The sequence below is a fragment of the Macrobrachium rosenbergii genome, chromosome 14 (genome assembly GCF_040412425.1).
Source record: "Macrobrachium rosenbergii isolate ZJJX-2024 chromosome 14, ASM4041242v1, whole genome shotgun sequence".
NCBI lineage: Eukaryota > Metazoa > Arthropoda > Malacostraca > Decapoda > Palaemonidae > Macrobrachium > Macrobrachium rosenbergii.
The window spans coordinates 2545632-2571045 of record NC_089754.1 but is presented as its reverse complement, the minus strand read 5'-3'; the positions used below and the strand labels follow the sequence as shown (position 1 = coordinate 2571045).

At 36.2% G+C, this 25414-nt stretch overlaps 1 protein-coding gene across 1 annotated transcript in view; it reads left to right on the top strand.

The window, feature by feature from the left end:
- LOC136845658 (adenine DNA glycosylase-like) overlaps window positions 1-23176 on the top strand; it is a 117861-nt gene extending 94685 nt beyond the window's left edge. The window contains 7 exon segments of the mRNA XM_067115808.1: window positions 9819-9984; window positions 13635-13808; window positions 14127-14146; window positions 21192-21382; window positions 22079-22327; window positions 22785-22817; window positions 23120-23176. Coding sequence (XP_066971909.1) covers window positions 9819-9984; window positions 13635-13808; window positions 14127-14146; window positions 21192-21382; window positions 22079-22327; window positions 22785-22817; window positions 23120-23176 — 890 coding nt within the window.
- Window positions 23177-25414: the final 2238 nt, after the last annotated feature.

Sequence of the window (25414 nt, the reverse complement as noted above, 5' to 3'; positions counted from 1 at the left end):
GTCCTCCAATCCCAACCCCTTGTTGAGGCGAGGGGCTTGGAGGCCCGCTGTAGGGATCGAATGCGTTATTTGTGCCTTCAATCTCTACAGTGGGTTCAAGTGGGCTCAATTAATAAGTGGGAAACTCTCTCCCTTTTACTTCTATTCCAGTAAGTTTTCCTGCTTCCCTCTTCTTGCATCGGTGACGACCTTTGCAGGGAATTGATTATGGTAATGATTGTGGTTTGAACATGGATGCATCGATTTAGTACAGCAATACAGTACCTCAGATTTATGCAGTTCGAGTTGCACGAATTCACAGATGCGCAAACTTTTCTTTGGAACCAAACTAATTGACATACACGATTTTCTCAGACACGTGACATTTGCGAAATCCTGAAGAAACCCTGCAGAAGTGTTTATGTTTACTTTTTGAATAAATTTATAAGCTTTCATGCTTTTATTCATAAAATCTATATGAAAAATGTATTATTTTTATTTTTGTGCATGCATAAATATGATACAAAGGAAATTACAGCACTTACAGGTAGTGTACGTTTACAAGATGTGATGCCCATTCGCAAAGTTTCTGCACTTTTCAAAGAGTGGTACCCCTGCAGAAAGTGTTTGCTTAATTTTTGAAGTGCAGTAATTTTCTGTATAAGTTTTCATGCATTTGAGTGTAAAATTGGTATGAAAAATTTTATATATATTTCTGATAGCGTAGTCACTTGTTTCGTCCTCAAGGAGTTACCCCCAGTGGTGTGCCAGCGCTCCATGTGACTAGACTAGTATCAAAGACATATTTTTCTAGCCTGGTCTTGTAGCTGAGTATTGTGTCGTACTGAAAACACTATGACACACGTGATAAGAGTAGAATGGACTCAAAGATAAGAGGGCATTTTCCCCTATCTTCAGCGAAGCTGAACCCAGTTTTTCCTACGTCAAAAACTGCAAGAAGTGACTATTGCGCGTCTGCCATCTTGTTTACGACCAGGCCAGGCAAAAGACCAGCCCCATTACCGCTGCTAGTCAAAATTGTGTGCACAGTGATTCAGTGCTCCTCACAAAATCACTTTGATTTCAAATTCTTTCATCAGCGAGAATCATGGAAACATCTCAACTTGAAAGTTGAGTGTTTAATTTTAAGCTCCAGTTAAAAATTGTTAGTTTAAACTGTGGAACAAGTGATTATTTTGTGTACAGAAGCCGGGAACCGGACTTTGTTTTCTAAGCACTTGGTCGGTGCTCTCTCACATTCTCTGTTATTTGCAAAAGGCCCCAAAAATTTGAATTTTTAATCATTCTATTTAGAAATTTTAATTAAAGAAATGTTCCACAATTTATTATTAGTTTAGATAATCCTTTCAGATAACGATGTCTACAATAGCCTGGGCGGTAGCCTACATGAGATGGTAGCCTAACAAATTCAGTGTGAATAACTACTATAATAGATGTTGTCTTTAGCCTATAACCTACAATTACAATCCTAAAGGGGATTTAAATAACCTGGATTAGGCAGTAGCCTAAATTAAAGTAAGAACCTTTTAAGACATATCCTTTTATGGTCCTAGGCAGCAGCCTAGTTTACACCAAGACCCTAGGATTTGATAAACAGGCTACTGAATTTTTCCTTTTATATAGCCTGTATACTTAAGCCTGATTTAAAACAATCCAGGACTATGCAGTATCTTACATTAGATTAAGTGATAAACTTTTACAAAAGTATTCCATTTTTGAACTAAATCATTTTCCTAGACCATGTAATCTAGAACTAGTTGAGAATAGTAACCTGTGCCGGTTGAGATGGTAGCCTAGCCTTAAGGCTACATACTAAGGCAATTGTATTTTGACGTAACCATACCCTTGTGAATTAAATAATTCGGATTAAGCAGTATCCTAGATTAGTAAGTATACCTTAGTTTAACCAGACCACTGAGCTGATTAACAGCTCTCCCAGGGCTGGCCCGAAGGATTAGATTTTTTTTACGTGGCTAAGAACCAATTGGTTACCTAGCAACGGGACCTACAGCTTATTGTGGAATCCGAACCACATTATAGCGAGAAATGAATTTCTATCGCAAGAAATAAATTCCTCTTATTCTTCACTGGCCGGTCGGAGATTCGAACTCGCGGCCAGCATAGTGCTAGCTGAGAACGGAACCCACTCGCCCAGCGAAGAACATCCTAGATTAGAGTAAGTGATAGCCTAGCTATAAGATTATACAGTGCTTTATTGGGTTACTATTTTATATAGTAGACCAAGTAACCTGGGTTAGGCAAAAATAGTAGCCTAACTATAAGCTTACATATTAGTAAGTTGCTGGTTTTATATAGCCTATACATCTAACTAAGTGTGATCTATTAAAATCTGGATTAGGTAATACCCTATACTAGGCTAAGAAAGAACAAATAAGCCTAGGGGTACATACAAACAGTATTCTAGGGTTAGTAACACTGGTAAGGTCCTATGTAGCCTATACCCTTACAAGTGATATCAGCCTGGAACAGGCAACAGCCTAACCAGATTAAGTAGAAATCCCTTTTTAAGGGAATATCCTACTGCTAATTTAGAAACAGCGTGGCTGAGTATCAGACAAAAGTTGTAGTCTCGGCTACATAAAACAAAAATCCAGATTACAGGAGGATTAATTTTGCATAGCTTATATCCATAGGTTTTTAAATAAACTTAGAAAAAGAAGCAGCTTAGAATAGGTTAAGTGAGAATCCTCTAAGAAATCTTCTATGCTTAGATTAATGTAGATTATACTAAAGAATTAACCTAAGCCATATAAAACACTAGCTTGGGTTAGTTAGACAAATTAGTTCATAGAAGATAGGCTGTGTGGCATGACAATTTAGAGTTAAAATTTCATACAGTCATTGCAAAAGAACTAATAGTTTAAGTAATACAGCCTTATATGGTGTCAAAATTAACCTAAACCTAAAATGGTTTAAGTTGATTTGGATATTTTATAAAAGTATTACATTTACACACTGGTAATCAAACTAACCTGTAAGATGTAATATGCTAATGATACAGGGGTGTTACAAAAGTGTCCATTATTAAAAACAATTTATACTAATTAATTTCTAATAACTTGGTTTTTTCAGCACAGGGCCACCATTATGCAGGACCCTCAGCTCAAGTGTTCCGTAGCAAATTTCTCGGTTCGCTTTTTGCCAGTGGGTACGGCCCATTCCACCTGCCATGAGTATAGTTCTCGTAAAAAACAAGACAAATTTGCTTGGTGGCCAGATGTGTGTGAAAGTTGCAGTGTGCTCTTGGCAGAAAGTTTTAAGGACGAAACAGCTCATTTTAAACTGTCATGATGGGTCCTAGGGTTCAGGAAGGGGGAGATTATATCTTTCTGGCAGAACTCCGGCAGCAAATATTTAACCCCTTCTCAGAAGACCTATATTTGGGCCAAAACATTCAGTCCAACATACCTCCCAGGTTAACCCCGTGGAGGAAATAGAGGAAGTTCCTCTTGGAGGTGGTTTTCTTACAAATGAAGTTGACATTGCTAGAAATGACCTTGCTGAACAAAGAAGGATCAGGATGCAACCTTCAGCTATTGATGGAAGAAACTTTCCTTCTGAAACTTTCCAGAAGGAATTCAATCCCCCATGCAGCTCTCAGAAGCTGATCAGGATCCTTCCCCCAAAAGGGATACAAGGATTCACTTAACCCCCATTGAAATGACTACATTTTTTGGAGGGGTATAGTAATTCACCCAGGACCTCTGCCCCCTAGGCAGTCACAGTTCAGCTGTGGATGCTCAGTCAGATTATGCAAGCTTCCCCAAAAGGGGTATACAGTTTGCAGCATTTGATCAGTTCCGTAAGGAAATTAAGATGCCCTTGCCACAGAACGGCAAATACGATGGACATATTGCATGGTTCCGAACAGGAAATGAAAGAAATCAAGTCAGTGATGTACATTCCAAAGGGTAAAAGTACTGTATCCTGCAGCCGAAAGGAGAGAGTTTTAACAAACTCTGACCAAACAAGGTCCAAGCTTAGAATTCCAACTGGAGCCAACAAAACAGCCAGTTCGGACTACAAAACTTCAGGTCAAAACACAACGGGTTCCAATATTCTCCCCAGATGGTACTGATAATCCTTGATGAGACACTTCAATGCATATTTTCTCTAACAGTATCTAATTAATGAGAGAAAAACCGTGATCGAAGTTGTACATGTGAAGTTTAGAGACAGGGCAGCATTCCCTAACACAGAATGGCGCCTGGTACCACCTTTGCCAGACATGGAGAAACCTCAAAAGGAAACAGTTCTCTTATGTGGGAATACAGCATTATTTATTTATTATTAAAGTAGTTTAACCGGACCACTGAGCTGACTTTCAGCTCTAATAGGGCTGACCTGAAGGATCAGATTAAAATACGAGGTCTAGGCCTGAGGCCAAGCACTAGAAACCAATAGATCATTCAGTACGATGATGAACGTATTAAAATGAAATTAAAAACTGCACACAGGCACGTACTCTCATACTGGAACACATATATACAGTAAATACATTTACTCATACTTCCTTACATACACACTGAAAAGGTATGTTAAAATTCAGAATATAAGGCATGTAATATTTTTAAATTTTGTTTTTTTTTTAATTCGACAAGCGCTATAAGGGTTTTCTTGCTTTTATTAATTACTTATTTTTATATTTTATTAAACTACAGTTCCTCACAAACATCGAAATTGGAATGATTGAAAATGTAAAAGATTCTGACAAAATTACCTCTATTGATTTATTTCCAAAAGTTGACAGTCGCTGTTGGTCATACTTTGGACACTCGTATAACACGTCTGACCGTTATCATCACCCTGCACTCTGAGCGCTCGGGAGCCAGGCCACCTGGGCTGCTCATTAAGTGCCCATGTGTCAGACGAGTATGGCCTATTTTGAGACGTGTTGGAATTACTTGTGCATGTCTCTCTTTCTGATATGATGGACTCCATTTTTTAACATTAGGTTTTGTTTCAATTCATTACTTTCAGGTTCTTCATTCCATATATATTACCATTTATTTATGATACCCATTTTTGTGTGTGTTACATAATCAGTAACAGGGATGTTCACATTTGATCTTATCATGTGGGTTGCTTCTTTGGCTGCTTTGTCTAAATCTTCATTTCCTTTGACACATTTCTACATTTTTTCCATTATTATATAAGTTATGGAGAAATAATTTAATTTGCTGTACTATATTATTTTTTGATTTGTAACTGAATAGCTTCTATAGCACTTCTTGAGTCACTAAAAATCACAAAATTATTGAATGATGTTTAATTATTTTTATAGCTGATGCAATTCCACACAAATCTGCTGTGAATACTAAAGTATTATTAGGAAGAGAGAACTGATAGGTCCTGTCCTGGGACACTGCAGCATATCCCACTCCGTGGTCTGATTTAGATCCATCTGTATATATTGCGTAATGTGGATCTTTTCGTCTTATATGCTCTACTGTATGTTGTCTATGGTGTTCTGGTGTATATGAGTAACTTTTTGATAAATGAGGTGTGTACAGATTCTCATTTTATTCATTGTCCGAGGAGGAGGTGATTTTACCATTAAAGGCTCTTCTATATTTATGTTCAGCGACTCAAACAGTCTTCTAGCTCTAATTGGGAAAGGTGGTGGATGGTTATTTATAAATACATCTCTTAATTCAAATAATTTTTTTGTTGGAGAATCACTAGTTTGAATTCTTAGAGCACTTTTCATTGTTACTAGCTCTCTATGGAGAGACAGAGGCAGTTACCACATTCAACTTGTAAAGATGATTTTGATGATGACCTAAAGACTCCTGAGGATATTTCTAAGACCTTCATTGTGAACAGGGTCTAACATTTTCAGCGCTGCATCCGATGCTGAGCCATAGTACTTCGCTTCCATAATCAATGATAGACAGAACTGTTGCTTTATACAGTACAGCAAGGGTATGTCTATCGGCTCCCCAAGTAGTGTTCGATAGTTTTCTAATTAGATTTAATGTTCTTTTACATTTAGATTTTACATATGTTACGTGGGCTTTCCAGTTCAAGTGAGTATCAAATACCAATCCCAAAAATTTTGCTGTTTGGCCAATTGGTATTCTATGGTTTCTGATTTTTAAGTCTATTCCTTCACCTTTTTTCCACTTTTTATTTTTAGAAAACATGATTGCTTGAGTTTTATCTAAGGAAAATTAAAGCCTACAGATGAGGCCCATTCATCTATTTTTACTATGCTTTTATTAATGATTTGTTCTGCATGTTTTATTCAAGATGCTGAATATTATATGGCAAAATCATCCATGTACAGGTTACTTTTAATGCCAATAGGTAGATTATTACTGATATCATTAATTGCTCAAGTAAACAGTGTGCCACTAAGGACACTTCCCTGTGGAACACCATTTTCAAGTGGAAATGTTCTAGACAGATCATCATCAGTTCTCACCTGAAAACTGTGATTTGTCAAAAAGTTTTGTATAAACCCAGGTAACGTCCACAGATGTTGTTGTTTTGTCAAGTTTTTAATGCAGCATACCTCCATGTAGTATCGTATGCTTTTTCACTGTCAAAAAAGACAGCTACAGTAATTTGTTTTCGTTCAAAACCTCTATAGAGAGAGGATCTAATGTAGATCTGTTACACTGTGACCCAAACTGAGTCAAAATTTTATTTTCTCGAGTGTGCCATGTTAGTCGGGCACTTACATTTTCTCTAACAGTTTGCATAAGTAGCTTGCTATAGATGACGCCCTTTACCAGGTCAAGGGTAGGCGGATGTATACTTCCATTATGAATAAAACCCAACTTGCTCACCAAGTACCCCCCAGCCTTCTTTCCCTTCACTTTTAAAATAATTAACCATGTGAAGGCAAACTCAGAATTATGTAGTAACTAGAAAACGGAAGCCAATGGCATAACTAAAATCATCCACCACAGTCCTCCTGGTTTAAAAAAATGCCACCAAGGAATGGGCAACACCTCAACTCCCTTTTGAAAGGAAAAAGCTCCCCTTGATGTTGCTACTCAGTAATTTGGGACCCAGTGAGAAGAATCCCAGATGAGACAGCTTTGTCAGAATTCTTGGCTAGGACTCTTCTCCTTAGTATCTTATCCACTTCCACCTTGCTAGAAGTTCCACCAAGAGGCTTCCAGAAGATCGCAGGGCACTTTTTGCTGTTGTGGCTAAAAGTCTTATGAGAACCCTACGGGAAGCACTCTGTGTGACTTTTTAGACTGGCACTTAAAAGCACAAATGGAAACATTGGAAGGCTCCAATAATGTGACCGCTTTATTACAGTCTAACCCTTCTGTAAGGACCTATTTGAGGATTCTATTGTAACTTAATTCAACGAGCAAGCACGCCAACAAACTTGTACAGTGTACGCTCTTCTGGGAAAAGGGGAATTCAGGAAACAAAAAACCCAAAATTTCCCTTTGCCCAATTCAAAAAAAGGCTCGCTTTGATCAAAAATCATATAAGCCTGCAGAAAACTTTCCCTCATAAACAGGTAAGTGGTCAGAAGGGACAACGCCCTTCAAAAGGACAGCAACAGCAACAGTCACATCAGCAAGGATTTATTTCGTTACAAAATGCAGTACAGCATTGTAATATCCTTTAATAAAATGTGGAAAAAGCATAAACATTAAAAAACATAAAACAAAAAAAGCTCTAACAAAGTCAAATGCCTTTTTACCCTCTCCACCCATTCCACACTGTGTTACCATCCCCTTTCATCCTGGGAAACTCCTTCCACGGCCACCCACCTTCCACCATCAACACCTTGTCTGTGTGCTTATTCCTGTAAAAAGTCTTACTACCGTTCCCCTCCTATCTCGCCCAACCTTCTGGTCATCCCGTTGGAAACTTTCCTGTGCCTCCCAAACCCCCTTCCCCTAGAGTTAAAAAAAAAAGATGCAATAAAATTCCTATGTCCTTGTTTGAACCAGAATTTGAGGGACTTAATATGTGGTTCCCTTTCGGTGGGATTTTCATCTCACTAAATACAAAGAATAGGTTTATGAAATGATACACAACCTAGTTTTTGTAAAGATAAGAGTTTCTCTCTCTCTCTCTCTGCCACAGTTAATTCATCATATTGCACATATGAGATATTTTTGACAGGTTTCTTCCTGAAGTACAAGCAACAACATGGCAACAGCCACTGCCACTAGCCAAAACTTGGCTCTTTTGTTTACTGGGAAGAATCATTGGCCTCGAGTCTAGTGGCGTCCAGATCGGCTGACTCTCCTGGCAAGGGGGCCTTCTCTGGTCACAATGTCTGTTCAGCAGGTCTCAAAATTCCTCATTCACCTGATAAGATAGTTTTCACTGCTTTCAGAGGATGTTGCACGTCTAGGGATGCAGGGATCATGCTTGCATTAGATCTCTTCTCTAAGCACTTTCCATCCAAATGTTTGCTGAATATCAGATGGGTAGAATAATTAAAATCTTGTCTTCTATGGAGATTCCATTTTTCTGGTTTCAGCATCTTTAGGGAAACAAAAACTGAAATTTCCTTTCTTTTCCATTTGTCTGATACCCATCCTTCTGCACAGATGATTAGCATTCTTAAATAACTCAAAAAACTAAAATCTTAAAATAAAGAGGAAACATACTGTCGATAATTAATTTTATGGCTTTTGTGATCGGTGACTATAAGAAATTTGAAATAACAGCTTGAAGCCTCTCTTGGCCTCATCCTTCCTGTGGGGTGGTATTTTGAGGGATAGCTGGCACCCTGACACAAGTTGTTTTACCTACTCTCTTATCCTGATCTTTATGTTGACTGCATAGAAAATCAGGACTCACGCTATACACTGAGTATTTGATAGGATAATGATATTTTTGGGAAATTGTTGGTCAAACATTACATGAAGTCAGATATTTGATTATATGCTGTACACATGTATTATATTTTAAGAGGATGATGAGGAAGTTTGCATTTATTTAGAGGTAAAAGATTCGGTCATTCAGAATTTCCACCAATCTCAGATTAGCTGCTATGTTGTGGCATAAAGCAAGCCAATTTTTTTTTTGTCTAACTCAGAAGAAATGAGCAATACATTCCTAATTTAATATTGTAAAAAGAGGATACAATAAATTGAACGGTCATCTCAGCTTTTATAAAGTTGGGTATCTTACGGAATAATGAACCTGCCATAAATAAACTAAAACATTGAACCTTCAATCAATGAATGCTCACACCTTTGTGATTCATATTTGATTAATGCCCTACATGACCCGATTCCCATGTTTAGTTAGTAAAACTCTGAGCATTAATATTCAAGCACTTTATCTGCTTTCTGAAAAGAAAAGGTTTGGAAGCAAAACCCCTAAGAAAATCATCAACATCTCTAATAGACCCACTTTTCAAGATATCCAACTATATTAACCTGCACTGCTGTTTATCACTAACAAGACATTGGAGACGTTCTCAGCTAGCACTCTGCAGGGCCCGCGTTCGAATCTCTGACCGGCCAATGAAGAATTAGAGGAATTTATTTTTTGGTGATAGAAATTCATTTCTCGGTATAATGTGGTTTGGATGCCACAGTAAGCTGTAGGTCCCGTCGCTAGGTAACCAATTGGTTCTTCAGCCACGTAAAATAAGTCTAATCCTTCGGGCCAGCCCTAGGAGAGCTGTTAATAAGCTCAGTGGTCTGGTTAAACTAAGGTATACTTACTTTACTGAATCCTTTACTATCAATAACATTATATATTCTAACTAACTGTAGGTAGATACAGCAGTCAGAATAATAGAAGATCCATTATAGCAGGTAGGTCGTTAATGATGTTCAATTTTTCATATTTTCCAGGCTTGTTAGCTAACCTATGGGAATTCCCAAGCTTTTCGTATGAAAATAACGAGGCTCTGACAAAGCAGTTGTCCAAGTTCTTCTCTTTATCCAAGAAGGCAGCCAATTCTTGTAATTATGTTGGAGAAATACTTCATGTCTTCTCACACATCAGGCAAACGTACAGGTAAGTGTTCATTGTCACAAAATTTTGCCTGCATAGATGTATGTTTTTTCTATATTAGGAAGCTGTTTAAAACCTCTTGTTTTTGTATCTGCTTTTTCACTGTGTATCAGAGTAAAGTGACAGATATTCGTGCCTGAATATGTCAGATTTTTTGCCAGGTCGTTACACAGCTGATTAAGCTGCAGCAACCCATTAGAAAAATCCCATCCTTGGCCTAAGGACTAAGCATGTGTGAATTAGAAGTGTATTTCATTTTGAATGAATTGAGTTGTCCCCTTATCTGCGGTAGATACCACACATCCCGGCACCTGCCGCAGAATGCAGGAATAGTGGGTAAAAATAAACCGTACATTTTACAGTACATATCATACTATTTTTCCCTCCCTCTAACGGAAGGGTGAAAGGAACCGATATCTTAGCATACAGTGAACCCCCCGTATTCGCGGGGGATGCGTCCCACCCACCCCCGCGAATAGGTCAAATCCGCGAATGCTTAAAACCCCTCTAAAAACACTTAGAACTGCCCATTTTGATAGCTTAAACCAAGTAAAACCCTGTAAAAATGCTTATACCTGAGCATTTTAATAGTTTTATCACAAAAAGTGCATTTAGTCATGAAAATTATATGAAAATACAGTAATCAGTGAATATTTCTCAGTGAAAAATACCGCGAATGGGCGAATTTTCCGCGAATGATGGCTAGATATGTTCCACAGAGAAACCCGCGAATGCGTGAGTCCGCGAACCATGAGAACGCGAACATGGGGGTTTTACTGTAATCCCAATTAGACTTTAAAACAGTTAAAAAGGATAAAAATGACACTTTGCTTACCGTTTTCCACCGCTAGAAGGCCTCGTGATGACTCCAGGAGGTCAAACACACGGCTAAAGCCAGCGCCAGTGGCAAGCAGCAGCTCAAAGGCACCAGGAGTGCTGAACAGCGAGAGGCGAAATCAGTACATTGGGGCCTCTCAGTAATGACAAAGGCTTCAGCGGCGGGAGCACAGGACTTCCAGTAGAAAAAGCCGTAAGAAAAATAAATGACCTCCTCTGTTGGGGAGCCGATACTCTCTCGATCTGCCCAAGCTGCCCAAACACACCCACCACGTCCAGTGCGAGCCAAGAAAGGAGAGCAAAAGCGTAATCGCGTAATGGGCAGATCAACAAGCGAAGCAGTGAAGAAGGGTAGTCGGCTCAACAAGACACAAAAAGGAAGGAGATCCAGTGAATGAAGAGTATACAAATAACCAAATACAAAACCTTGGCTGGTGATTAGAGAAAGTTCCAAGAAAACTTTTCGTGACTTAACCAACCGAAGCTTGATAAATTTATATTTATGATGAAAAGCCATGAACGAAATATTTAAAGCAATTTTTACAATTACGTTGTTGTACGAAATGACCAAGTTTATAGATGCAGTACGTGTAACTTTATTACCAATTCTACGTTTAGGAATTTGATGTCATTGTAAATTATTATTATTATTATTATTAAAATAGTTTAACCAGACCACTGAGCTGACTATCAGCTCTCATAGGGCTGGCCCAAAGGATTAGGATGGAATGATGAGTCTAGGCTAGAAGCCTAGCACTGGGACCTAATAGGTCAATCGCCAATGATGAATGAACGAAAATGAAAAAGAAATTAAAAGCTGTAAATAGGCATACGCTTTCATACTGGAACACACTCGCACAATAAATACATTCATACTCACGCCTCCATACATACTCATTAAAAAGGTATATTAAAATTCAAATTAAATTAATTAAAATTATAAAATTTACTTGTTGTAAAATTAATTATATTGATCGATTGATTTTTTATGTTTTATCAATTAATTCGCAGCGTCTCATGAACATTAAAATGGGTACTATTGAGAATGTTGAAGATTCTGATAAAATTTCTTTTAATTTTTCTATTTCCAAAATTTGATAATTGCTACAGGTTATATTTTGGACATTCACACAGTAAATGCTTAACTGTTATCAACACATTGCAATCTGGGCATTTGGGAGGTGGGCCACATGGACAGTTCATTGAATGTCCATGTGTCAAACGAGTATGGCCTATTCGAAGACGCATCAGAATTACTTGTGCGTCTCTCTCTCTCTGATATGATGAACTCCATTTTCCAACACTGGATTTTATCTGTACTAATTTATTATTTTCAGGTTCTTCGTTCCATTCATTTTGCCACTTTTTTACAATGACTGTTTTTATATATCTTGTATAGTCACTAATAGGGATGTCTACATTTGCTCTTGTCATGTGGACCGCTCCTTTAGCCGCTTTATCAGCCTCTTCATTTCCCTTAATCCCTACATGGGCAGAGATCCAACATATTTCAATATTTTTCCCTTCTTATATAATTTATGGAGTGAAAACTTTTTATGTTGTACAATATTATTTTTTGATTATAGCTTTGAATGGCTTCTATGGCACTTCTGGAGTCGCTATAAATCACAAAATTATTACGTGAGGCTTCTCTAATTATTTCTATGGCTGATACTATTGCACATAACTCGGCTGTAAATACTGAGGTGTTATCTGGTGGAGAGAACTGGTACGTTTTGTCTGGGGACACTGCAGCATATCCCACTCCATATTGTGATTTAGATCCGTCGGTATATTTTGCATGATGTGGACCTTTTCGGATTATATGTTCTACTGCATGTTGTCTATGGTATTCTGGAGCGTATGAATGGCTTTTTGATAAATATTTCAAGTGTGTACAAAATTCTCATTTTATTCATTGTCCAAGGAGGAGGTAATTTTAATATTAAAGGTAATTGTACATTTATATTTAGCGACTCAAACAATCTTCTAGCCCTAATTGGGAAAGGAGGTGGATGATTGTTTATAAACAAATCTCTTAATCCAAATAATTTTTTGGTTGGAGAATTTGTCTGAATTCTCAGAGCACTCTTCATTGTTACTAGCTCTCTATGGAGAGACAGAGGTAATTCACCACATTCAGCTTTAAAGACGACGTTGGTGATGATCGAAAAGCTCCTGAACATACTCCAAGACCTTCATTATGAACTGGGTCTACAGTTTTCAGCGTTGCGTCTGATGCCGAGCCACATATTTCACTTCCATAATCAACGATAGACAGCACTGTTGCTTAATACAGTAAATTAAGGGTATGTCTATCGGCTCCCCAAGTAGTGTTCGATAATTTTTAATTAGGTTTAATGCTATATATATATATATATATATATATATATATATATATATATATATATATATATATATATATATATATATATATATATATATATCTGTCTCAAATATAAGGAGCCCATAAAATGCCAAAAAAGTAGAAAGTAAATGCTATATTTCAGAGACCAGCTTATATTTGATGGTCTCTCTATGTCTCTCTCTCATCAGGCAAGTAACTCCTTATATTTGATGGATTCTGTTTTAACAGAAAATGTCTCATAGTTTTTGTATGTATATATATATATATATATATATATATATATATATATATATATATATAAAATTATATATTATATTACATATATATATATATATATATATATATATATATATATATATATATATATATATATATATATATATATATATATATATATATATATATATATATTCACCCATATTTGGAAATTTATTTTATTTTTTTCTAGGATTTACAAAATAGAATTGGAAGGAGACACAAAAAAGAAGTTACAAAGTAAAACAAATAGTTTCAGATGGTCAATTGTCATCTTCCAGGTATCAGAGTGGGAAATGACTGTCAGAGGCTTACAAAATCCAAAAAAGAGTTCCAGATGGTTAATTTCAGGGGTTAAAAAGAAAAGGTTAATCAGCAACCTCGACTGGAATATACTTAAAAGGAAAACGGAATATTCATTTTACAGGCCTGGAGGTCATTTTGTTTGGTAGTAGTATTAAAGTAAGTTTAACCCTTGACAAACCACTGAGCTGATTTGTTTCAGCTCATCAATAAACGTGGGCTGAATTCTGCCCTGTGGGAAAGGATTAGAATAAAATACCATTTTATAGGATTTACAAATGGAAGGAGAAAAAATTGGCCACACATACACAGTAAATACATTCACTCATGCTTCCACAGTAAAAGGTATAATAAAAAAATTCAAATTTAAATTGACTTTCAGATGCTATACCACATGGGAGGGTAAATACATTCACTCATGCTTCCCACGGTAAAAAAGGTATAATAAAAAAATTCAAATTTTTGTGCTATGAGGGTTTTTATTATTTACTTTTTATATTTTATTAATTAAACCACAGTTCCTCATAAACAACAAAATCGGAATGACTGTAAACGTAAAAGATTCCGACAAAATTTCATTCATTGATTCATTTCCAAAAGTTGACAGTTGCTGTCGGTCATACTTTGGACACTCACATAACACGTCTGATCGTTATCACCACCTTGCACTCTGAGCACTTGGGAGCCGGGCCACGTGGGCTGCTCATTAAGTGTCCATGTGTCAGACGAGTATGTCCTATTCTGAAACATGTTAGAATTACTTGTGCATGTGTCTCTCTCTGATATGAGAAACTCCATTTTTCAACTTAAGGTTTTGTTTTAATTTATTATTTTCAGGTTCTTCATTTCATATATATTGTCATTTATTTATGATACCCATTTTTGTGTGTGTTACGTAATCAGTAACAGGGATATTCACAGTTGATCTTGTCATGTGGGTTGATTCTTTGGCTGCTTTATCTGCCTCTTCATTTCCTTTGATCCCCACGTGGGCAGGGATCCAACATATATCTACATTTTTTCCATTATTATATAAGTTATGGAGAAATGATTTAATTTGTCGTACAATATTATTTTTTGATTCGTAACTGTGAATAGCTTCTATAGCGCTTCTCGAGTCACTAAAAATCACAAAACTATTGAATGATGTTTCTTTAATTATTTTTATAGCTGACGCAATTGCACACAATTCTGCTGTGAATATTGAAGCATTATTAGGAAGAGAGAATTGATAAGTTTTGTCTTGGGACACTGCAGCATATCCCACTCTGTGGTCTGATTTAGATCCATCTATATATTTATTGCGTAATGTGGAACTTTTTGGTTTATATGCTATTGTATGTTGTCTATGGTGTTCTGGTGTCTATGAGCAACTTTTTGATAAATATTTCAGGTGTGTACAAATTCTCATTTTATTCATTGTCCAGGGAGGAGGTGATTTTACTATTAAAGGCACTTGCATATTTATATTCAGCAACTCAGACATCTTCTAGCTGTAACTGGGAAGGTGGAGGATTGTTATTTATAAATACATCTCTTAATTCAAACAATTTTTTTGTTGGAGAGTCACTTGTCTGAATTCTTAGAGCACTCTTCATTGTTACTAGCTCTCTATGGAGAGACAGAGGCAGTTCACCACATTCAACTTGTAAGGATGATTTTGGTGATGATCTAAAGGCTCCTGAGCATATTCTAAGGCCTTCATTGTGAACAGGGTCTGACATTTACAGCCCTGCATCAGATGCTGAGCCGTATACTTTACTTCCATAATCAATGATAGACAGAACTGTTGCTTTATACAGTACAGTAAGGGTATGTCTATCGGCTCCCCAAGTAGTGTTCGACAGTTTTTTAATTAGATTTAATGCTCTTTTACATTTTGATTTTACATATGTGGGCTTTCCAGTTCAAGTGAGTATAAATATTAACCCCAAAAATTTGCTGTTTGGCCAATTGGTGTAATATGGTTTCCAATTTTTAAATCTATTCTTCACCTTTTTTCCACTTTTTATTTTTATAAAACATGATTGCTTGAGTTTTATCTATGGAAAATTTAAAGCCTACAGATGAGGCCCATTCATCTATTTTTACTATGCTCTTAATAATAACTTCTGTGTTTTATTCGAGATGCTGAATAATACATGAGAAAATCATCCATATACAGGTTACTTTTAATGCCAATAGGTAGATTATTACCAATATATCATTAATTGCTGAAGTAAACAGTGTGCCACTAAGGACACTTCCCTGTGGAACACCATTTTCAAGTGGAAATGTTCTAGACAGATCATCATCAGCTCTCACCTGAAAACTGCGGTTTGTCAAAAAAAAAAAAAAAAGTCCACGGATGTTGTTGTTTTGTAAAGTTTCTAATACAGCATACTTCCATGTGTGTCGTATACTTTTTCAGTGTCAAAAAAGACAGCTACAGTAATTTGTTGTCATTCAAAATCTTTACGTATATGGTCCTCTAAGTTAGAGAGAGAATCTATTGTAGATCTGTTACACTGTGACCCGAACTGAGTGGAATCAAAATTTTATTTTCTCGAACGTGCCATGTTAGTCTACCATTTACCATTTTCTCTAACAATTTGCATAAGCGGCTTGTTAAAGAATTGGTCTGTAATTATTTACATTACTGGGGTCCTTTCCAGGTTTGGGGATAGAAATTTTTATAGCTTTACACCATTCATCTGGAAATAAATTTTGAAGCCATAAATTATTATAAACTTTTAATAAGTATGACTTTGCCAAAGGTGCTAAGTGGCAGATCATCTCAAAACGAATATTTTCACCTCCAGAAGCAAATTTATTGCTGTTTGAGAGAGCATATTCTAACTCTGATATATTAAATTTTCTAATATATATCTTCTATTGTTTCAAAATTTATTGTTATTCTATTTTATTTTTCTTTGTGTGGAAGTGTTCATCTATATTTTTATCACTACTTACATTTGCTAAATTTTCTCCCATTATATTACTTATATTTCTTTTGGATCAAGTGTTCTTTTTTATTCGTATTCTAACGCTCGATGTTTGCAATCAGCAAAGTTTACAGGTACTTTGTCATAACACTTTATGTACATGTATAGCTGTACCTAAATTTCCTACTTCTTCTCTTAATGTAGATGCTAAGGCATATTTGCCTATCGTTGGTATTGTTTTGTAAACATAACATCATAGGTTCGTATTCTTTTAGTAATCGTATTTCTCCTAGTTGTAGTCTGGTCGGTAGAAATTAGTTTTGTCATTTAATGAAATAAACTATCGAGTATGGAAAGTGCAGGTGAAAAGCTAATGATAAAAGATGATCTTTTAGGGATAGTTGAAGGTAATGAGGAGCTAGTGGTGTTTCAGCAGTGAGAAAATTAAGTTTATGCCCTAACAAGGCTCTTGCTATAGAACCCAAACTTCTTTACCTTATTGGGAGATCCTACTGATGCAGGAGTGGTATGGAAGAAATTGCAAGACACTTTTCAGAAAAAGATTTAGGCTAAGAAACTGTCTTGAAAAAAGTTGGACAATATAAAATAAAAGGCAGGTAATAGTGTACAAAACTTTCTTAAAGTTTCACTGAAATTTTTGAAGATTTAGCCGTCATAGGTGATCCAGTAGAAGAATAGGTTATTAATTTAATTGTCCACAGTTCCTGACAATTGTGGTACATTAGTAACAGCTGTAGAAGCTATGGATAAAGTCTCGTCTTGGGAGTCAGTCACAGAACGACTGCAACATGAAGGAAAGTAACGGTGATGACCTACTGTGAGATTCAGAGCCTTTGTCCCGTTGTTTTTCTGGAATAACTTTTTTTCTGTGCATTTGACAAAGATATTACTTAGCCATAGTATACTTTACATCCCTACCTAATTTTTGGCAGCATTCTCTATTACTTATATTAGAAAAAAGTATATTCGTAAGAGTAAAATAAAGCAGTCGAAGCCAGTGGCGGAACACACTAATGTATGGGTTCAAAGTTTTGTGTGACATAAACATATGATGTCCCAACTCCTCCCACAAGGTGATGACGACAAACAGCTGTCTCTGAAATTCTGAATGAATATTCATACCTTGTCAGGGCTTCAAGAATGGCGGCTATGATAAGTCATTGACCCCGTGGTTGCAGGACAGCTTTTGTGATTCAACTTGCACAAGTTGTTTAGAAGTGTGGAGGCCTGTGGAAAACCCTACGTACACTTGAAACAGGTAAATGAATAATAGGGCCCTTTTTTGGGTAAGGAGTACACCCGGACATCCAAAGCTACCAAGTTTGCGTTATTTGTTAACTTCCATAAGGTGCAGAAAGATAATTACAGTATATATGCTCTATACAGCAATAGTTGTTGATTTCTTAGTAAAATATAACTTGCGGAACAACATTAAAACTTGCTTTGCCAAAAATAAATTAAAAAAATGTCATGGGTTGTATAATACATCACTGAATGACCTCTATAGGTCCCAGTGCTTGGGCTTAGCCCGAAACGCCATAATCCACCCATTGATTATAACGTCAAGTTTCCTCATGTGTAATTATGTTAAATAAAGGATCCATGTAAGGGCATGTCATTTCATATGATCGCTCCTGTCCTCTTAGTGACAGAGTACAACAATGGCCGAATTGTAACATTATAATGAAAGTTGTTTTCATATTCCACAGAATATTACCGGCATGGTAGTTCGATTGTTGGTAGGCTTTTAAATACCACGATTGCTTGCACACTAAAAAGTATAAGTATACTCGGTCCTTTAATTTGCTCACTTGAATGATTCTTAATTGAAAGTGATGAATTGGCAGATCATCCAATTACGACCTACAATAAGCAACCGTTTGTCTCTAAGATCAGACAAAGTCATTCTGGACTCATAATACCTGATAATAATAAACGAATGAAAATATTAACAGTAATTAGCAGCAAAAGTCAATTGTTAATTGATTTTTAATTATTTAATTTTTTGATGGAGAAAGTGATAGGAAGTAATTTCTCAGATTACTTGTGGAAACCCTTTTCTTCAAGGATTCTAGCACTCGACCTCATGGCATAAATCCTGTATACTACTACTACTACCACTACTACAAAATGTAAACAAGAAGTATTGGTTGTATTTCACTGTTGCCAAAAGTTGAGACTTTTTCACGAATAGCCAATTATCCATCGAGAGGGAGGCAAGTTAATGACGTCATAAGTTACGTCATTATATCTTCGAAAGGCATTCCTCTGAGTTTGCTGGCGATGTCTACAAGAAGTCGGTGCTACTCTTATAATTACCAGAATTATGCAACTTTCGTAATACAGAATACAGTAAAAAATTAGGTAGGGATGTAAGATACCAGTGACAAAGTGTCATCTTTGTCAGGTACGTTGATAAAATTTTATTCGGAAAAACACCGGGACACCGGCTGTGAATCTCATAGTAGCCCTAGTTGAAAGTAAAGCTTTGATAGGCAGAAAGAAATTCAAAAGGCCCAGTGTTTTGAAAGACTGGTCAAGTCAAGAAGAACTGTTATAAGTATAATGAAAAATGCATAAAATTCAGAGGTAAAGGAGAAATCTTTTAAATCTGATGATGAGGTTACTTTGTTTGCCAGTGCCTTGTCTACAAATATTGTCAATAAAGACTGTCGAATCATGCATTCAGGCGCAGCTCGACATGTGTGTAAATAATAAGAAATATTTCTGTTTGTTGAGATTTCTTCGTCAATGAATGTGGAAGTAGGTGATGTTACACAGTTGGAGAAAGTAGTGCTGTTGGAAGTCAGCCTACCGGATGACAAAGTGAAAACTTGTGCTCTATAGAAAGTGTTGTTTGCACCAGAATTTAACCTGCAATTTGATCCCTGTTCATAAGGTTGCACAAGGTGGGAAAATGACAAATTTCTATAATGGTATACCTACCTCGCTTTTTCGGGCTTCATTTTGTCGCGGATTTTTGTGGAACTCATTATTCACTTCTCCACTGGGGAACTTTCACTAATTCGCAGATTTTGTAGATAACATTACCACTGTGTAAGTACACTGTAAATTATTTTTACCATAAAAATCTGTATTTAGTCATGGACACTATGAAAAAATACAGTAATTAGTGAATAAGCACTGTTGCTCTACAAAAAAAGCAAATTAGTGATAATTTTGTTTTTACCAATGTATAAAAAAACGGGACGACTTCAATACTAAAAGAGAAAACGGCTTTGCTTATGTATACAGGGGTGACTTGATTAGTTGTCAAACGTTCTGTAAGACGGATTTATTAATTTGTATTAAAGATTTATTTAACTTGTATTAATCATTTTATATATATTTTGCTGTTTCTTCATTATTAATATTTTAAAATTAGTAACTCATTGTTGTAGGCATTTTAGGGGCGTAGGGTGCTAATCTGAGATGACTTAGGATGTTTTGGGATGATGGTTTGGGGTGTATTTTTGTTTGAATTGATATTAATTGTTTTAGTATGATAATTTAAGGTATATTTTTGTTTGAACTACTAAATTAGGCAGTGAACTTTTAAACTAGACAGTTATTGGCATTTTAGTGTAAGGGGGACAGGGTATTTGGCAATTATAAACATTTTTAGAGGGGATTTTGCATTTCTGCAGTGGGTTCTGGAACCTATCCCACTGTATGTAAGATTTTTAATGAGAAAAACGAGCTAGTGGCTGTAGGAAAGAAAATAGGGAAATTTAACGTTTGTTTTAACAATGGCACTTTTCATTTTTCAAGTGTTTCGTAGAACAAGATGTGGCATCGCAGATTTTGTCATCTTGGGATGAATAACTTGAAGAATTTGGTTTCCAAAAATTTTGTCAAGGGTATTGATGGTAAAATCACTAAAATTTCTTCAGTTTGTAACAACTGTTGTGATTGTGAAAACTATAGAGTTTCATTTCAGAGTAGAAAGTAACAACCACTCTATTAAAAGTGATGTTTGTGGTAAACTAAATCCAAAGTCCTTAGATGGTGGATATTCGTAACTTTCATTGCTGGTGTGGATATAATTAGGTATATATTCTGAAAAACAACTGAAGTAATACATTTAAAAGTTGGAAAACTCTGGTTGAAAAGCAGTAAGAGAAGATCAGGTGTGTTGTGTACTGATAATGGAGGCAAATATGCTTCTAAAGAATTTGAAGCTTTTCTACAGAGGGCCGCTATGCATCGCGAAGAAAGACTATTCTAAAACTCCTGAGCAAAACTGAGATGTATGTTGTCTGATTCATGGTTGCCTAAGAACTTTTGGACTGAGGCTCTGTCTACTGGCTGTGTATGCCTGTAAGCGCAGTCATGCTGCTGGTTTGAAGATACGACACCTAATGAGGGACTTGGTCACAAACTCATTGTTAAACATTCAAGAATGTTTGGATGCATTATGTTCATGTTCGAAAGGATGAAGGAGGTAAACTTTATTTGAAGTCCAAAAAGTATTTTACTGGGTTATAAATTTACAACAAAAGGATATCATCTCTGTAACTTGAATGCCAAGAAGGTTCTGCACACCAAATATGATACATTTGATGAAATGCAGTTTTTACTACTTGAGAAGGAGTCACCTCGCGATGACCCTATTGATAAGTTTATTCACATTCTTGATGATGAAGAGGTAGAAATTGTAAAACCAGAGCTGAAACTTCCGACGATCTACCAGGTACTAAGATCTGATCAACTGGGAGAATGGGCTAACTCTTGTGTTGAAGAATTTAATGAGCCTACAACTGTTGAAGAAGCTCTTTGTGGTCCAGAAGCTAAACATTGGAAATAAGCTAGAAAAAGATTGATTGATTCTACTGCCAGTAATAATGTTTGGACATTGGTTCGTGTCCCAGAGAAAAGAAACCTATCAGCACTAAGATAATATTCAAAGAGAAAATAGGACCAGATGGGTCTGTGTGTTTGTACAAAGCTCGACAAGTTGCCCAGGGTTTTTCTCAAAAGTTAGGGATAGACTATGATGAGACTTTTAGTCTTGCAGTGAGATTTGAGTCCATCTGTACGGTCTTGGCTTTAGCAGCTCAATGTGGTCTTCAGGTACATCAAATGGATGTATCTTCTGCCTTTTTGAATAGTAAACTCTCTGAAGAACTATACATTATGCAACCATAAGGTTTCATTGAAAATGGCAAACAGAACTGTGTGTGTATATCAAATAAAACTACTTATGGTCTTAAACAAGCACAAAATTGTGGGAATTCCTCATTAGACAGTTAACTGAAGCAACTGAAATTCGAGCAGTCAAGCAGAGATTTTTGTATTTATACTTATTGCTCTGATGATGTTTAAGTATCATAGCTGTACATGTGGATGATATTGTTATTGCTTGTAAATCTCTTGGTTTTCTGAATAGGGTAAAGTCAGCCTTAAGTGCTCATCATCATATGAAAGATTGAAGGAGCTACATTATTTTCTTGGTGTCACTGTTTTCAAGATGATGGTAAGGCCTTTATACATCAGTCTTCATATGCTCAATCTGTACTTCAGAAATTTGGTCTTGAAAACAGTAAGCCAGTATCAACACCCATTGATGATAAGTTGTGTACTTGAAAAGGCCTTAGTTGAATCTGAGCTGTTTGATTGTGAAATTTCTGGGTCTGCTGTTGGTGGTCTTCTATATTTGTCACCCGTCACCCAAGACAAGACCTGATAACACTTTTGCTATGATACCAGGTCAGATAGAAGTTCAGTATTGTCCAGTGAAAACATTTTGCAGATGAAAGTTTATCGTCTGAGGAATTCGTAAGACTCGAGAGAAGTTAGAATTGTGTTTTTTCCTCAAAACACATTCAGCATGAGGAGTGCTGGAAATATATTTAGTCCACCTTGACTGTGTCTGCATCTTTTATGATAATTCATAAAGTTGTCTGGAATATATGTCACAGTGATTTATTTTTGAGTTATTTGTGTAAACATGTATTTAGAACATGCTCCTTATTTTGTAATATTTCAGAATATGTACCAGAATATGTATTTATATGTTATACAGTTTATATTTACCAAGATATTTATTAATCATTCACTCCATAGTAAGAGCTTATGTGAACATTTCATTACAGGTGCTGAAAGCTGTAAATGGATGGGAACATAAGGTATGTTTATTATTTAATTGCTTTTGCGAGAATATGTTTTGGTGTAATTAGAATTTGAATTGATTTTAATAATGAAATACATCCTGCTGTGGAAATGGCTACTCCTTTCTAATAGCCTCATAATCTTAGTTACTGCTGCATTAGCAAAACACGGCTCCTTTGAGCAAGTATGTAGAATGAATTCCTTCTGTCATACAAAACCAGTGGGCAATTGCTGTTAGTCAGGAACACCATTTCTCAAATATGTGGAACAATTTTTCTTTTGAGTCATATCTGTGTAAATGGATGCTCTTTTATTTCAGTACAGTACTCCATTTGTTCATTTCTATGACTCCTCTCTGTTAGGTTTAAAATGTTGATAAAATGCACCTGCTATGTACAGTTATTTTACTCATCTCTGGAATGGTGTAGTGTCAGCAGGAACTGAGAATTCTATTGAAGAATTACTTACAAGTTACCTTTTGTGCAACCTTTTGTGCAGAGTAAATTTCTGCTCAGAATGTCACAGTTGCCTTAAGCTGCAGGCCTGCTGTAGCTCTTGACAAATGATACCGTTGGCTGTATGAAGACATGCAGATGTCACTGATGAAAGGCAATTCAGATATATCTCGCCACCTGTGTTAATAATATGTAGCTTTCACCATTATAAGATCTTAATCATCTACTTGAGCCATATTCTTGGGTGGTTAAATCCTCTTAGCTCAGTGTAATAGGTTAAGCCCATCCCATTCACTTCTTGCAGGAATTCTGCTCTTACGCCAATATCACCGGCATCGATCACTAAATTAAATTCCCTGCTAAAATCAGGTATCAGTAGTACTGGCTCGTAAATCATTACGACCTTTAATTTGCTAAAAGTTTCTATACGCTCGTCACCAAATACGAAACTTTGTCCCATCTTAGAGAGATTAGTTATGGTAGCACTTATTCCTGAAAAATTGTGCACAAACCTAAGGAAATGTGAAACCATTCTGAGAAATCTCATGGCCTGTTTTTCAGTTGCTGGGATTGGAAGGTTGATGATAGTTTCTGTGTTCCCTTGTTTTGGACCAATCTTTCCAAGACCCACTTTATGACCTAAATAAGTGATAAGAGGTTTTCCCAAATTAACATTTCTTGAGATTTAGAACCAGATTTGCTTTTGCAAGGGCTCCAAGGACTTTTCACTAAAATTCTCAGATATTCTTCCAAGGTTTCTGAGAATATTACAAGACCATCTAAATACACGACACAGTTGTCGATGCCATTGAAAACTTTACTCATTAATCTTTGGAAAATACTGGCTGCATTCTTCAAACCAAAAGCCATAACTCTGGGTTTGTAATTACTGTTGTTATAAAAGCGGATATTTTCCTGTTCTGTTCTTTTAGAGGTACTTGCCAATAACCTTTGGCAAAATCAAGCTGGGAAACAAATTTGGCATTTCCGATTCTATCTAAGCAATTGTCAGTTCTAGGCAGGAGGAAATTACTTTGCTTAGTGACACTGTTTACTTTTCTGAAATCAATTCACAGCCTATCTGATCCATATTCCTATTTCACCAGAACTACTGGAGAACCCCATTCACTCTCGCTAGGAACTATCAAATCAGTATCTAGCATATACCGAATTTCCTGTATTACTGATTTTGCGTTCCCTGGACTCAGACGATATGGACTTTGTCTAATGGGTTTTGTGTCCTGTAACTCAATATCATGCTCTTAAAGGTTAGTTAGACCTAATTTATCACCAACAGTATCAGGATAATTTGCCAAAGTATTGTGTAATTCCTTCAGTTTTTCTTTTTCTAAGCTAGGGTTAAATACCTTGAAATTCTTAAGACATTGGAGTTTTTCTCAAAACTAATTTCTCTCTGTGACACAGTTACTACAGGCACTGGGCGTTCGTTATATTTCTTTAACAAGTTTACATGTAACCACTTAGCTCTAGTCTACCCATATCAGTTAAGTAATTTAAATTTCCCCTTTTTTCTAAGATAGAAAAAGGACTTTCGAACTTAAGATAATGAGGGACCTTCTTTCTGAATTAACACCAAAACTTTTTATCTCCCACACAAAAATTTCTCTCTTTTGCCTCAAGATCATATTTCCTTTTGGGTTCCCCTTGACTGTTGCTCTTGTTTTCTGTTGCCATCTGCCAAGCTTCCCTTAGATTCTCCTTGCAATTCTCTAGATTTTTTATCTAGTCCTCTTCACCTCCTTCAAGCATTAATTTACACATCAAAATTTCTAAGGGTCCTTCAGCAGTGACCAAACACTAACTAGAAAGGACTACATCCAGTTGTGTCATTCGGCACCAACTGTAAGGCTAACAAGACAAATGGTAACTTTTCTTACCAGTCATGTTCAAAATTGTTACACAGTTTTCGTAAGCAACACTTTAACGTTTGGTGAAAACGTTCAACAATACCCTGTGACTCAGGGTGATAAGGTGTGGAAGTTACAAGTTCGATACCTAGTTCTTCCATTTTGTCCTTGAAATACTTAGACACAAAGTTACTGCCATTATCACTGTATAAAGTGATGCAGACCAAACTTAGAAAATAGCTCAGCAAGTGTTTAACTACAGTTTTTCCATTGCGGCTTCTTACGGGGATT